Source organism: Meles meles, chromosome X, assembly GCF_922984935.1.
Source record: "Meles meles chromosome X, mMelMel3.1 paternal haplotype, whole genome shotgun sequence".
NCBI classification, from domain to species: Eukaryota; Metazoa; Chordata; class Mammalia; order Carnivora; family Mustelidae; genus Meles; species Meles meles.
Genome location: NC_060087.1, coordinates 59,488,793 through 59,505,222, shown reverse-complemented (window position 1 = coordinate 59,505,222; position 16,430 = coordinate 59,488,793). Strand labels below are relative to the sequence as shown.

Here is a 16,430-nt window from a genome sequence, read left to right as displayed (position 1 = left end):
CTCGCTTCGGCAGCACATATACTAAAATTTTGAACACACTGCTTGTTTGAGGCCCTGGGAGTGCAGCTTCATGCACATGTTCAGCAAGTAGTTGATATGTGGGCCTGGGGTTCACTAAAGAGATCGGGGATGTCATTTATACAACAGGATCGCCATCTATGAAAATAAATGACACTGCTGTTTTGGGGGGCAGAGCTAATGAAAGATATCAAGGAATAGTTAGCAAGGTAGGAAGAAAGCCTTTAACGAAACAAGCAGGGAATTCATGGGAACAAATGTGGTGAAGAGGTCAGACCAATGGTAGAGAATCAGTGAACCAGTCACTGAATTTGATGACTAAGAGGTCACCGTGGGTCCCTGACAGAGTTGGGCTTCTGTTCCTCCAGAGCCTTCCGGAGTTGCTTGGAACCATACCACCATGCTGAAAAGCAGACACATACTTCCTTTCCTACTGAAAGAGATGATTTGAAGACATAGCAGGAGCAAGTACAGATGACTCCATATTTCCCAACCTGGATTTAAGATGGACTTCTCCAAATAGGGCTCCCAGGCTCCTATCTTTTGGTGAAATGCTGCCTAGTATAATCCGTCCTGGATATGAACCACAGTAAAGAGCTCTCTTCTCCTGTGTTTAATACTGCATTTGCCCAACTTACTGACTGCTGATTTTGCACACAATACATTAACATCTCAGGGAACTAGGGTTTCCTGGCACATAACTTGGCACATGTGGTGAACAGAAGAGAGACAATAGTTTAAGGGACTGTTGGTATCAAGGGAAGTTTTTTCTCTCTTCTTTTAAGAAGGAAGAAACTTGAATATGTTTACATGCTAATGAAAAGGAACCGAGTGCAGAATTAAAGAATGCCAAACAGGCACGAAAGGGAACAGAGCAAGCCAGGCTCTGGTAGGGGGGTTAGCTTAGCAAAAGACCTCAGCTCACTGCTTTAGCCCCATAAAACACTTCCCTTGACTAAGTGTAGTGATCACAAATATTTGTTATTTGAAAGCATACTTATTTTCCTCAGAGGACACCGAAGTTATCTAGATAAGGTTAAGAGCAGATTATATAAACCATATAAACTGATTCACTAGAAATAGAGCACAGTGTTCACCCTCCTCCCCAGAGTCAGACACAATGTATCCCTTTCCCCAGGGCCAGGGAAGAGGGTGTTCCAGGTCTTCTAGGTCTTCGAGGTCAAGAGCTAATGCCCCACTTCCCCTACCCAGGCAGGGAGAACTGTAGCACAGGATAGGTGGAGAAAAGAAATCTAAAAATAAAGCTCTCCGAAGAAACTGTCTTGCCTAAAGAGCAGCTTCCCACGCACCCTGGAGTGCCACATCTGCGGGGGCTGGCAGCATGGGAACGGAACAATCCTGACCAAGTCACTTAAGTATTACCCTTTTGCTGGGGGCAATAGCACATTTCTGCTTCCCATCAGTGGCCCGGTGTCTAGGCTACAGAGCCAGAGCAAGGCCATAGAGATGGAAAACAGGAAACTGAAAAGATCACCAGTGACTAGTCCAGCCTTCCTCCAGCTCTCCTCCCTTCATAGCAGTAGATGAGCAGGGCAGAAGTTAAGAAAGCTGCTATCAGGGGCGCCTGGGTGGCTCAGTGGCTTGAGCCTCTGCCTTCGGCTCGGGTCATGATCTCAGGGTCCTGGGATCGAGTCCCACATCGGGCTTCCTGCTCCGTGGAGAGCCTGCTTGTCCCTCTCTCTCTGCCTACTTGTGACCTCTGTCTGTCAAATAAATAAATAAAATCTTAAAAAAAAAAGAAAAGAAAGACAGTTCTTTTGAACAAAGAGTCAAGCTGAGTGTTCATTTAAAAAAAAAAAAGAACCATGAAGGGTTCTAGTGGGCTTCCTGGGCTCCCTGGGCTTGGCTCCCTGTAGTTGGGCCAGGGACTACCCACTGAGGGAAAAGAAAATCAAGCACTGGGAGCCCAGCTGCACTTAGCATGTATACTCACTGGCTATCCTCAAGTCCAACCAAGAAGACAGAGTAGCTGTCCCACTGCCAGGCAGTTAGCAAATGTAGCCTTCCCTCCTAACCCCTCAGCAGGTATCAGAGGCCACTAGAGAAAGTCCAACCCAAGAGTTTAACACCTCTGGCTCAGGGGAGTAATCCCAGCACCTCTTACTCTAAGAATTTTAACCTTGGAGAGATACAGTGTATGTGTACCACACTGGAGTTTCGCCAAGAAGTTAGAGCAGAAAGAAAACTACCCCTACTTCTACAAGGAGGCCAGAGTGTTCACTTAGCAGTCCAACTCCCCAAGAGGTTTGTACTTTGACCTGCCAAAGTATTAAAATGTGCTTCAGGGGTCAAAAGCTCAACCTTGCTCAGTATCTCAGAATAGCTTTCAGCAGCAAGACAGTCAACGCTATATATCCGTTCTCTCCACCCACCCTTCCTGCGGCCCATACACCATCCCATCCCAAGTTCCATGATTCAGATACAGCAGACCTGCACAGCAGGGAGGAAAAAAAACACCATTTAAAAAAAAATCCCAGAAGCAGCAACCTGTCAGTTCTTTGGTCTCTTCCAAGAGACCCTGTACCAGAACACAGTGATAGTTGATAAGCTCAGATACAAATGCTGATGTCTACTATGCATATGTGGAGGGGGGGAATGCCAATTTTCTCCTCAAATCACAGATTGCCGGCAAAGTACTCTGAACATCTGAGTGCTGTTTGAATGCTGACTAGCAACAATCACCCAGCAGTCTTTTACAATTACAGCAAACTGAAATTTTCTCGTACTGAGTCATTCATGAGCAAAGAGGAAGAAGCCAGCTCACTCGCAGAAAGGAGAGCCACTGACCATAAAATACCCAACCTGAGCATTCAGTGCTGGGAGCACATACTCCCTAGCCCTCTAGTTCAACAGGAAGAGCTGGGTGGGCATAGAGCTCTCCTCACGCGGCCTGAGGCCTGCTGCTCAGAAGTGTGACTTACCTGACATACAAAGACCTCTTCTCACTTGTTCGGAGGGACCCAGACCCAGAGCTCATGCTGCTGTTCATCATTTGTTCTCGCAAGTCATGTATCTTCGATTCAAAGCGACTGTACTCTGTCAGGGAGACAAGGGAACAGACAGGAGAAGAATGAACCCAAGGAGCTGCACCAAGCCTGCGAGCCAGTGGCTGAAGAGCCAGAAGAACACTGGGCTTTAAAGCAGCCAGAGGCAGCAGAGTCAATCTTTTGCTTTGATAAGCAGAGTCCCTCCTCCAAGTAGAGACAGAAAGACGTCTTCCCACTCACTGACCAAGAGAAGGAAGAAACACACCTGAAAAAGGAGTAACATTTGGATATATCAAATGGAAAAAAAGCTTTTTATCTGCCTTGAAATCTCACTGATCCTTAAAAGAAGCAACTGGAAAGAGGTTCCAGCTCAGCCTTCATAAATCTTTACAGCAGGCACTAAGGCCCAAGGAGAGCAGATGGGGAAGGAGACTTTCCCAAAAAAAAGTGGATTGCAGAGAACAGATGGCCCTGAGACACGGGGCGGAGGGGCTGGAAAGGACCTGAGGCCATTATATCATGGTTAGGAAACGAAGACGATTTGTTTCTAGATGACTTTTTTTTTTTTGAGGGGGAGATTGGAACCCAGTACACAAAGGTAAAAACAAACAAACCTCAGAATCAGAGAAGAAGATGACAAAGCTCTCCCGGGTTATTTCCGTTTTAATAAACAGGGACTTTGGCTTCAGTAACAGAAATTCTCCCAAACTGAGAACTCTGCTGTCACCTTTCTCCTCCAAAATCATCTAGTCCGTGGGGTTTTAAGTCCATATGCCCAGCTTTATACCGCACTACCACCACCGTCACAACAGCCCTGAGCCAGCCTTATCACTCTGGAAAGGCAACTACACATTTACACCCAACTGAAGACCTGATAGAGGAAAATTAATCCTAGCTGCACAATTATTATAAAAGGCTTTTATTTAAAATAAGGATGCTTTGCTGTGACATTCTCCTAGCACATTTAAAAACTCACATTTATTCTCCCCACAATTTTTTTAAAGATTTTTTTTAAGATTTTATTTATTTATTTGACAGACAGAGATCACAAGCAGGCAGAGAGAGAGGAAGCAGGCTCCCGGCCGAGCAGAGAGCCCGATGTCCCCACAACAATTTTTAAATTCTGTAATTGCTGCATAAAATGGGATATATCTAAAGCACAGGCTGTGGAAATGGGAGGAAATACGCATACCTCATTATGACAAGATTTCAAAGGAAGACAAAATTTATAGTAGGGGTTGAAGGTTGTGGAACTGCTTTGAAAAAAAAAAAAAACAAACATTTCCAGTGAAAAAGAATTCCACAAAAGCATTTTCATGCACCACAGAGGGCTGGCAAGAAGCATCCCCCTCTAGTCTGTATGACTCTACAGGCAGAAAACAAAACACCTGTTCCAACACCTGACACTCCCTTTCCCTCAGCAAAGCAACCTGACCTTCAGCCGGGTATAAAGGGAAATGTTAAAAAGCCTTAAGAGGGGGATGGAGTTTTAACTCACACAAATATCCTCAACAAAGTTTATTTTTCTTCACTCTGGTACCAATGAAGCCAACTGGTTAAATTCGTGTGTTCTTTCATTCATCACACACTGGTGTTATGGTGATTTGTCCTCATTACCTACTCCCAGCCCTGAAATCCTGCAGGAAGCAGTTAAGTCACTGACTCACCCATTAAGTGTTGGGGGAAAACGACAGCAGCTGGACAGAGTCCCTGTTCCGAGGGTTATCAGGCAACACATCAATATCAATGAGGCATCACAATCTAAATGTAGAGGGTGGTGACCGGTCTGTCATAGAAGCCCTGGACGGCCCAAGGGTGCAGCAGCACAGCTGTCTACCTCTCTGCCTGCCCAGGGAAATGACCCTACTCCAGGGCTCAGGCCTCCACCCCAGGCCTCTTGTTGGCTCCTTTCTGGTCTTCCTCCTCAGTCACGTGCTAGGAGGAGAAGTCGGTGAGACAAAGAGATTTCTGACCAGGCAACCCTTTCTTTCTTTCTTTTTTTTTAAGATTTTATTTATTTATTTGACACAGAGAGATCACAAGTAGGCAGAGAGGCAGGCAGAGAGAGAGGAGAAAGCAGGCTCCCTGCCGAGCAGAGAGCCCCATTCCGGGCTCCATCCCAGGACCCTGGGATCATGACCTGAGGCGAAGGCAGAGGCTTTAACCCACTGAGCCACCCAGGCAGCCCTTTCTTGGGGAAGATAAAGTAGAAGGCAAAAACATGCATTGAACCCAGAAAAAAAATATACCACATCTATCCCTAAGCCATTTCCCCCCTCCCGCAACGTGTTTATGTATTCCCTTCTTTGGAACTGACTTGCCCGCTGAACTCCAACTTAGCAGCAGGTCATGGCAGTTGCTTAGTAACTAAGTTTCTTAAAAAATCCTTTAAAAAACAACTACCAAACCACTATTTCCTCAAAGCTCCTAATCCAAAGTTGATAATGCTGGGCCAGAGGGCCCACTTAAAATAGACTACAGAAAGAGAACAAGGCTGTTGCTTTAAGGAATCCACTTTCTGCTTTCTATGTGCTGCTAAGCTTTCAGGTCTATTAAATTGTGTTTTATTCATTTTTTCCCATTCAGATGATCCCCTTAGAGTGCCAGCTGCTCATCAGTCTCTGGCTTTTATTTGTAGAATTATCCAATGTCCACTAGGCACAGAGTAGCCTCTGAATAAATGACTGCTGGGTAAATAAGGAGGAAATTAGAAAACTGTGCCCAAGTTGATGCTTCTGTTCTCAAGCTAATAAACCTAATGGTTTATTTAACTGATGGCTGCCAGCTTCACTGAGGGCTTGGGAAGGTAGCTGAGAAGTATTACCATTTACTTTTATTCCCAAAGCTAACTGTTGGGAGTAATTGGGGTATACGATTTTTAAACACCCTTTTGCGATGTTAATAATCCACAGTGGGTGCCTTCAGCTCAGGTCACGATCCCGGAGTGCTGGGATTGAGGCCCGCATCGGGCTCCCAGCTCCATGGGGAGTCTGCTTCTCCCTCTGACCTTCTCCTAGCTCATGTTCTCTCTCTCAAATAAAGAAATAAAATCTTAAAAAAAAATAATCCACAGTGGGCATCTGATTAACAGACTTTGTTTATAACAAAGAAAAATAATAAATCTAACAAAAAATACTTAGAATAGTCTTAAGATAGACAGTACCTCATCTTAATACTAGAAGCATCATTTTCCAAGGACAGAAACTTCACTTAAAAAGCATCTGAATTCTAAGACCTCATGGCCCTCCTCCCCTTCCACTAAGGAAGCCATTGCTGGAAGATATCTCCAAGGCTCGTCACTGCCTAGTCACTGCCCACCAGAGCAGCCTCTAACCCAAAGGGCGCACTTCAAATAGGCTACTTTAAAGAAACAACACTTATTACCTAACTCTCAAGTCTATGAAACTATGTTTTATTCATTCTTTCCCATTCAGATGAACCCAACCATTTGTGACCCACAAAGATATCCACAGTGAGTCATTGCTCCCTGGTTCCCTTTGCTAATCATGGAGAGAGAAATGAGGGGGGTGGGGGCACAATCAGACGTTATTCCCTGAAACAGGGTTTCTCACTGACCACCTGGGGTGCCTCTGAAAGAGCAGGATTTTGGATCCAACCCCAGACACACTGACTCAGAATCTATTGAGCAGGCCCAGGAATCTGCATTTTAAATCAAGCATCAAGGTGATTCTGATGTCCAATAAGGTTTAGAAACTGCTGGTCTTGACTTACAAAATTGAGTTTTGTTTTATTAGCGCAGGGAAAAGGTAAGGAAAGTATCCTGCAGCGGGTATCAAAAGGAAGATAGGACCAGAGGGCTGGAAAACTCTTGAAAAAAAAAATTGCTAATACAGTTACAAAGCCTGCAAGAAAGGAAAGTGCTAGAGGCCTCTGTCCAATGTGCCTGCAAAGAAAGCTGATGAATTCACATTATTTTAAATGAAAGTAGCACATGATTTTAAAAAATATTTCTAACTTTTTCCTTTAGATATTCATGTATCACTTCCCCCATCCCATTACCCAAAGGTAACCAGTTAATATTTCTAGCATGTATCCTTCCAGACTTACTTCCGTGTATATACTGTTTATATACATATACTCATGAGTCACACAGAGTCACATAAATCTACTTTTTTCATCCTCTGATAGGTCATGGAAATCCATGTCAGTACATAGAGATCTCTCTCATCCTTTTTGATAGCTGCATAGTATTTCATACTATGGCCAGACCATAATTTATTCAGCCATATCCCAACTGATGTACTTTTAAATTGTTTATAATTTTTAATATTACCACCAATGCTGCACTGCATATTTGTATGAACACTTCTATAGAATAGATTTTCCAAAGTAAAACTGCAGGGTCAAATTATATGCACACAAAACCATTTGATTGGCACTACCAAATTGAACCCCAACCTTCTGAAACCTTTATGACTGGAGGTGAGGACAAATTGCTATTCTAAAGCTTCCAGCAGCTTTTCCATTTCTGAAGAAGTGGAGGCAGAATTTACCTTTGAGGACAGATTGATCTTTTGTTTGGGGAAAAAACACTTCAATGAACCTTTCGGTTTTGCAAAAGTAAGGCAAGACTATAATCTGGAATAGACAAAGACAAAGAGGAACCTCAAATACTCCCTCTGCATAATCACAGAAAAGGTTAGCCTCCTGTGGGTGGAGTTGCTGGTTCAAAGGACTTGTCCTACCACCTACATGATGCTCTATAGACACTCTGGAAATATCTACCTCTAGACTTGACCACTCTGCCTCCCCCTACTTGATGACCTCCCTGTCACTATAAACAAAACCCCCTTTCCTCTGCACACAACTCATGTTTCCTCAAGTTTTGCTGATATTTGTTCCTAATTGCTTCCGCAATCCACCGCTTTCTTTCTAACTTCATTGTTGTAACCTTACTGATTTTTTGCTTCTTCACTTTCTCTTGACTATCCTGAGTGATGGAAAGAAGTTACTGAAAGATTTTAAGTAAAGGAGTGACTTGATCCGGGGTGTGTGTGTGTGTGTGTATCATGTGGGCTACTGAGGGGAGATAAAATGTGGTTGGTGCCTCACATGTAGATTTAAGTTTAGCAGCAGAGGACCATGCTTTCTGTCTAGCCCCTACAGCCCATAGTATAAGTAGCCCCCACTTTTACATCAGTCAAACCAGCCACCCCTCAGCCTCTGCTCAAATATGTCCAATGTTGGGAAACTCTCTATTCCTTCATTATTTAATCTAAGTCTAATAAGTAGACAACACTATTCAAGAGAAAATTCTTGGTTTAAGGGCCATCTCTTTTGCCAGTTGGTCCTAATTTTGGTGTTTAAAACAACATATAAAACATGATGGATCTCTTCTTCATAACAGTATGAAGGAACAGTTTAAAGAAGGTCAAAGAACTGGGAAAGTCTGGAGCAGGTTCCAAGAATACTGCATAAGTCTGAATAGAAGGTAGAGTGTGGACAGGGGAAGGCAGCGGTGATGGAAGGTTAGGGACCAGATTGTAAGAGTTTGAGATAAGCCTTTCTTGTTAGGCTAGGGGAACCACTGTTAAATGTTTAAATAGGGACGGGATACAATAAGAATGAGGTTTGGGGGGAAAATTGTTCTGGGAATGTAATATAGAATGGAGGACAGACAGAAAGATAACACAGAGACCAAGAACCTCTTTTACTGGTAGAGACAATGACTTGAAAGGCCTGACAGAGCAGGGCGGCAACTGAGAATACAAAAAAAGGGACAAGAATCAAGAAATATGTTGGAACCAGAAGAGATAAAATTTGACATCTGATTGGATGAAGGGATCAAAAGCAACTTATGAGTTTTTTCTGAGAGACCAGGAAAAAGTAGGATAATATCAGCCAAAATAGAGAATAGTCATCATGTCCTCAAAGTAAGCTATCCCTTCTCCAGGCTAAATATTGTTACTTTCTTTTTTTTTTTTTTTAAAGATTTTATTTATTTATTTGACAGAGAGAGAGATCACAAGTAGGCAGAGAGGCAGGCAGAGAGAGAGGAGAAGCAGTCTCCCTGCAGAGCAGAGAGCCTGATGCGGGGCTCGATCCCAGGACCCTGAGATCATGACCTGAGCCGAAGGCAGCGGCTTAATCCACTGAGCCACCCAGGCGCCCCATATTGTTACTTTCTTAAGTATTCTTCACCTAACATGGTTTCCAGACCCTGTACTACTTCTCCCTTTTAAAATCTAGTGCCCAGAATTTGTGGTGATATCATTTCCTTTACAAAATTATAAGCTCCTTGATGTGGTTTTTTTTTTTCCTTCTCGAAGTTTGGCAATCAGCACCTTGTTGAGTCAACAAACTTTTATTGAATGTGTTATTTCATGATAAAGATCTGACAGGACAAACCTGGACTCTAATTCTCAAGTTCTGGCTCCTCAGGAACTAATTAAGAAAAAATACAAAACTTTCTCTTTCCACCCACCCCAAAATACTAAAAACTGACCAACAAAACCACAAACCATTTATGCAAAAGACTGACATGTCAGAGGTTTCATGATCTACTTAAGAGCCTAATAAAGCATCAACGAGGATGGAAACTATGATGCTCACTAATATGAACTGGACACACATCCAAGCCTCCAAATCCATCTCCCCTCTAATTTAAGACTTTGCTCTCAAATCCCTCTCCCATTCCCCTTGCTTGTGTTCCCTCTCTCACTCACTCTCTCTCTCTCTCTGTCAAATAAATAAATAATCTTAAAAAAAAAAAGATCTCTGTGGGAGGTAAGTATATGAATAGCCAAACAGCATGTTTCTAGGAATCACAAACTGGTCTCTAGAAAAGTAATATGAAGTTTATTACTTGCATTAGTTTTTAATTATGGGGCCTACTATTTAAAGACTCTAAGACCTCTAAAACTAGACAGTTCCTCAGGTCCCTTCTAATTTTGACATAATTATGATTTTATGACCAAATCAATGAGGCCCACAAGGAATCAAACCTAGGACTAGTCTAATTTTAATTTTTAAATATGAGCCAGAAGGGAAAAATCTTCACATCTGCAAATAATCCTAAATTCTCTGGGTCAAAAAATAATATGGGTAGAAATTGAAAAAAAAATTCTTAAGGCTGTGTGAGAGGGCAGAAAAGTGGCAAACAGGCTCCAATATGAGCACATATTGCTTGAAGAAAAGTAATTTCAGCTCTACTTTTAGAACAATGGGCCCAAAACTATGACTAACCCAGAACAGAAACCTCAGTGTCACTGTTCTGGTCCCCACGTTGCCACAATGTGCTTCCTCAGCCATACACACACACACACATAGCCAGGGTTCTGGATAGCATCCTGACACTGGAAATAAAACAGAAAACAAGGGGCGCCTGGGTGGCTCAGTGGGTTAAGCCTCTGCCTTCAGCTCAGGTCATGATTCCAGGGTCCTGGGATCGAGCCCCACCCACATCTGGCTCTCTGCTCAGCAGGGAGCCTGCTTCTTCCTCTCTCTGCCTGCCGCTCTGCCTACTTGTGATCTCTGTCTGTCAAACAAATAAATAAAATCTTAAAAACAAAACAAAAAAACAGAAAACAAGACATGCCAGATCAGCATGCCAAAAAAGATTCCAGTTTATCCCTATTGACTGGATGTTTCTGTTCCCCAAAGAGCTTACCGAGGTTGCAAGAAGAGCTACTGAACAAAAGTGCTATAGTATACAAAGGTTTCATGACATTTGGCCGCCTGGTCTGAAATGCTAGTGATAAACGCTTTGATTTCACATCAAGCAAAGAAAAAGTTATTCACAGGACCTTGCCATTGGTCCTTCTCACCTATCCCAGATGATCCAGCAGATCAGGGTAAAAGCCTCAACTAGGACCTTTTCTCTGTTTCAAAGGAACTTCATGTAGCACATTCAAATGCCAGATTAGGGGCGCCTGGGTGGCTCAGTGGGTTAGAGCCTCTGCGTTCAGCTCAGGTCATGATCTCAGGGTCCTGGGATTAAGCCCCACATCAGGCTCTCTGCTCAGCAGGGAGCCGGATTCCCCCTCTCTTCTCTCTGCCTGCCTCTCTGCCTACTTGTGATCTCTGTCTGTCAAATAAATGAAAAAAATCTTTTTTTTTAAATGAATAAAATCTTAAAAAAATTAAATAACTAGAATAAAACAAAAGTGAACATTTACTTGTTAAAGACACAAATGAGAACACTGATAGACTTGACTACATAAAAACATAAAATATCTGTACGTCAAAATAAAGTAAAAAAGGAAACTACAAACTGGGAAAAATCTTTGTAATATACATGACAAAGAATTAATATTCTAACTACCTTTAAGCTTTTACACATCAATAAAAACTTATGAATATACCTCAATAGGGAAACGGAGAAAAGGTATGAACAGGCAATTCACACACACACAAAATGACAGTGAATATATACAAACACACACATGCATGTTCAACTGTTATTAAAAAAAATTTAAAATTTAAATTGAGTCAAATAACACTTTTTACCTGTCAAATTTATAGACATTAAAAAAAATAATGCTCCATTATTAACTACTATTATTATTATTAACTACACACCCTCTATACTGTGGAGGTGGAGACCAATTTGGCAAAATACATCAAGTCTTTTTTTTTTTTTAAATACATCAAGTCTTAAACAAGGCTTAACCATTCTGAAGAAGCAATATCAGAGTCACAACAAAAGCCTCATACAAGGATATCCATCAATGTTATTTATAAGATAAAAAAACTGGAAACAACCTAACTTCCACCAAAAAAGGGAACAGTCACATGAATTATAGCACACACGTGATGAAATATTATTTAACTACTAGAAACCATTTTAGTTTTATGTTCATGACATACAGCAAGTTAAAATAAAGGATACAAAACTCTTTAAATCTATGATTCTAGTCTTGAAAGAGATACATACATATAATATGATATATAAAAGTTTGGTGGGAAATAACACCCAACACATACATACACAAACTGGTTATTTCTGGAGGTAGTTTTACAGACCTGATTTTTTTTTTTACTTTGTGTTTCTCTGTATTTTCCAATTTGTTATAAATCTAAGTGTAATACAAAGATAAATATAATTTGAAGAGGGGGGAGGCAGATTGAATAGGACAGGTCCTAGGACAAAGCCAGGACATACACATCTACTACAAACTCCCCTCCACACTGCTCCTAGCTCATTCATCGTTTTCCTTTGGGATTGATCATTCAATCCGTTGCAGACAAATACCCTTAGACATATTATCACTATTATCACCTCACCATTTTATCCAAGAGTGGACCAAAGACAGAGGGAGAATCAGGTTTCCCCGTGGAGCAGGGAGCCCAATGGAGGGCTCGATCCGGATCCCAGGACACAGGGATCACACCTGAGCCAAAGGCAGTTGCTTAACCAACTGAGCCACCCAGGTGCCCCTAAATAAATCTTTAAAAAAAAATCTAGTCTGGAATTTAAGCCAAGGTTTGCAAAATTCTTCCTCCTTTGTGAAAATCGAAAGAGCATGTATGTAAACCAGACCCTTAATGTACACATTTATACAAAATATATTAGTTTTCTTCTTTGGGTCTATTCAAATTTTTATCACTTTATTTCATCAAGTGGAAAAATCCCCAAATCTTTAGGGCCTTTTTTTTTTTTTAAAGATAGCCAATGATATCTTGATTCAGTGAAAAGTAAACAAAGGTCCATTTCAAGAGAATGAAAGCCTTATCACAGGAAAGAAGAGGGGAACACAAGACCCTTATTAAAGCAAGACAGTTATTAGCTCAAGACTTTGTGATTCAATAATAGTCTAGGTACAAATAGAACTGTAAATTGAATTTGACTCAATTCCATTTATCTGACACAAAATTTGAGGTAGAAGAAACATTAGAGATCATTTTGCACACTCCCCTCATTTTGCAGATCAGAAACTGAGGCCCAAAGAGATTGATTAGTATAAGATCATTCAGCTAACTTAAAGATAAAGTGGGAACTAGGACACCCGGGTGGGCTCAGGTGGTTAAGCACCCAGCTCTTGATTTCATCTCAGGTCATTATCTCAGGGTTGTGAGATCTAGCCCCACGTCAGGCTCCATGCTTAGGGAAGATTCCCCCATCTGCACCCCCCGCAAAAGATAAAGAACTAGAATCCAGGGCTTTGGCTCCTCCTCCAAGATGATTCCCATAGGATTAATGACTTAGCATTTATACACATACACACACACACACACACACTATACACACACACACACACATTATTTATATATACATTCCTAACACAAGGAAGCAAAAATGGTACTTTTTCAGTGACAATGAGAGGCCCAAATTATTCCACTTCTCCTATTTCTCTTTAAAAGAATAAAACAATTTCCCTATTATAGAATATAAGGCTAAAGCTTCAAACAAATCAACTGTAAATAACAGGGTCAAGATTTCAACAAGCAATACACTGAATTAAAAGGAAATCTCAAAGAGCTATAACTAAATAAGTAATTCATTCTCATTCTTATATATTATTATAGTCATTCTATCCTATCAGGAAAATTAAAATGTTTCATAAGATTTTGTCTCAAACTGTCTACCAAGAAAAAGAAAGCACCTACCTGGCTAGGTGCAGAATGCTTTGCCAACTGTAGCTACCATGTCCCTGGGCTACATGGAAGATAGAAAACCCCAGCATAAACTATCTGTATATAAAGTTCAGCCCAGTAGGCAAAACTGGAAATAAAGCTAATATTTTTTTTCTCTTCTAAGTTTCTCTCCTAAGTTTATAAACTTTAGGGCTGGCCTAAAAGGGTCACTTTGGGAAAAAGTTTGGCAGTTCCTCCAAAATGTTAAATGTTGTTACCTTATGACCCAGCAATTCCATTTCTAGGGATGTGTGTGTATGTATGTATCTCCAAGAAAGTTGAAAACAGGACCACACAAAAACTCGTCTATGAATGTTCACAGGAGTATTTGTAATAATCAAAAGGAAGAAACAACTCAAATGTTCATAAGGTGATGAGTACATAAACAAAATGTAATAAAGCCATAGGATGGAATATTATTCACCCATAAAAAAGGAATGAAGTACTGACACATGCTACAACATGGATGAACTTAGCATTATGCTAAATGAAAGGCAGCAGACACAAAAGACTACAATATAGTATGATTCCATTTATATGAACCAGCCAAAAAAGTAACTTTATAGAAACAGAAAGTAGATTAGTGTTTGCCTAGGACCAGGGGGAGGGGAGAAGTTGGAGGAAATGGGGGCGTGACTGCTAATGAGACAGGCTCCTTTTAGGGCTGAGGAAAATGTTCTAAACTTAATTGTGGTGTCAGTTGTACCACTCTGAACATTCTAAAACACACTGAACTATATGCTTTAAATGAATGAACTGTTGAGTACGTGAATAAGCTGTGGGTTTTTTTTTTCTGTTTTTGGGGGGGGAGGGGGAGTGGGCCCTATCACTTTTATCAGGTCAGCATTCCTAACTAAAATTATCTACACCAAAGCATTCAGCCCCTCCAGCACTCAGCGATAAGAGTGAAAGGTAGTCCCTTATCCCCCAGTTCCCTTCTATCACCTGATTAATAACATAGTTGGCCTGCTCTGGTTTCCAGTCAATTTAGAAAAGAAATAGGGTGAGAATCGAATCAGGGGCTGGAGCAAAGCAAAAATGAATGGTAAACAATAAGCACATGAAAAGATGCTCAATGTCACTAGCTGCTGGGGGAATGCAAATGAAAACCCCAAAATATTTCAGACTCATCAGGATGGCTAGAATCAAAAAGACTGACACTAATAAGGGTTGGTGAGGATGTAGAGAAAGTGGAACTCTCACTGCTGGTGAGAATGTAAGGTTGGTGTAGCTGCGATGGAAAACAGCCTGGCCATTCCTCCAAAGGTTAAACACAGAGTTGCCATATGATCCAGTAAGTATACATACCCAGAAGAAAGGTAAACACATGTCCATGCAAAAATTTGCATATGGATGCTCATAGAGCATTATTCACAACAGACTCAAAGTGGAAACAACCCAATATCCGTCAACTGTTGAATGGATAAACAAAATAGTATGTATATAATAGGATATTATTCAGTCAGAAAAATAAATGGAGGCCTGGTACATGCTACAACACGCATGAACCTTGAAAACACTATGTTAAGTGAAAGTAGTCAGACCATACAGTATATGAATCCAGTTATATGAAATGTCCAGAATAGGCAAATCCATAAGAGACAGGAAGTAGATTAGTGGTTGCCTAGTACTCAGGGGGATGGGAAGTTTGGGCAAGGGGGTGATTATACCTAAAGGGTACAGGTTTCTTTCTAGGTTGGTGAAAATGTTCTAAAATTGATTGTGGTGATGGCTGCACAACTCTGTGAACATTCTAAGCACTACTGAATTGCACCCTTAAATGAGCAAACTATAAGGTCATTAAAAAATGAATGATAAATACTCCATTTCACTTGAAGAAATGAGAAATGCCTTAGTTAATTAATATTCTTAAGCCTGCACATATTTGCTATTATAGTCAAAGCAAAGCAGCTCCCATCTTTTCCTTCTTCCCAAGTTCCCCCACAATATCATTCTGTAGTAGTCTTCCAAAGCCCACTTTCTTTTTGTAGAAATCTGTAGGTCTCCGTCAGGCTTCCAGCAGCCCCTCTACTCCCTGGCTACTTCCTCCTTTGGTACAGGAGTTTGGGGCCATCAAGACTAAAAAACTGGGGGCACCTGGGTGGCTCAGTGGGTTAAGCCGCTGCTTTCGGCTCAGGTCATGATCTCAGGGTCCTGGGATCGAGTCCCGCATCGGGCTCTCTGCTCAGCAGGGAGCCTGCTTCCCTCTCTCTCTCTCTCTCTGCCTGCCTCTCTGTCTACTTGTGATCTCTCTCTGTCAAATAAATAAATAAAAAATCTTAAAAAAAAAAAAGACTAAAAAACTGACATTTGGCAGTTGGTTTTACCCCACTTGTTAACAGCTTCTGGCACTCAGAGTCTAGATGTATCTGCATTGGAAGAAGGGCCTCACAGCTTCTCTGCTGTGATGGGAGGTAGTTGTGTCCCAGAGGCAAAAGCCCTGGACCTGAAATTCTCAGGAAATCTGACTTTGAACTTTGATTCTGCTCTTTACTGGCTGTGGGGCCTTGAGGAAGTCACTTACCCTCTCTGACCCTCACCTTCCTCATCTGTAAAATGGTGATGATACCACCTATCCCAAAGGGATATTCTGAAGATTGATGCTCACAAAACCATCTGGAACACAGAAGATAATAATTCAGTAGAACAAACCATGGGACAGGCTTTAGTTGACGTGGTGGGGACACGAGCATGAATACAAAACGAGCTGCCTTTAAACTGTTCAGTGCAGAAATGCTGTTAAGAGTACTTCATTTTCTGCCTTCCCTACATCAGTCTTCTTTTATGATAGCAAAAGGAATTTCAGGA

At 41.4% G+C, this 16,430-nt stretch overlaps 1 protein-coding gene across 7 annotated transcripts in view; it reads right to left on the bottom strand.

Moving 5' to 3' along the window:
• DLG3 (discs large MAGUK scaffold protein 3) overlaps positions 1-16,430 on the bottom strand; it is a 55,507-nt gene that overhangs the window by 25,085 nt on the left and 13,992 nt on the right. For all 7 annotated transcript variants that reach the window (XM_045995323.1, XM_045995324.1, XM_045995325.1 and 4 more), the window contains one exon: positions 2,961-3,075. In XM_045995323.1, coding sequence (XP_045851279.1) covers positions 2,961-3,075 — 115 coding nt within the window. The remainder of the gene's footprint in view (positions 1-2,960; positions 3,076-16,430) is intronic.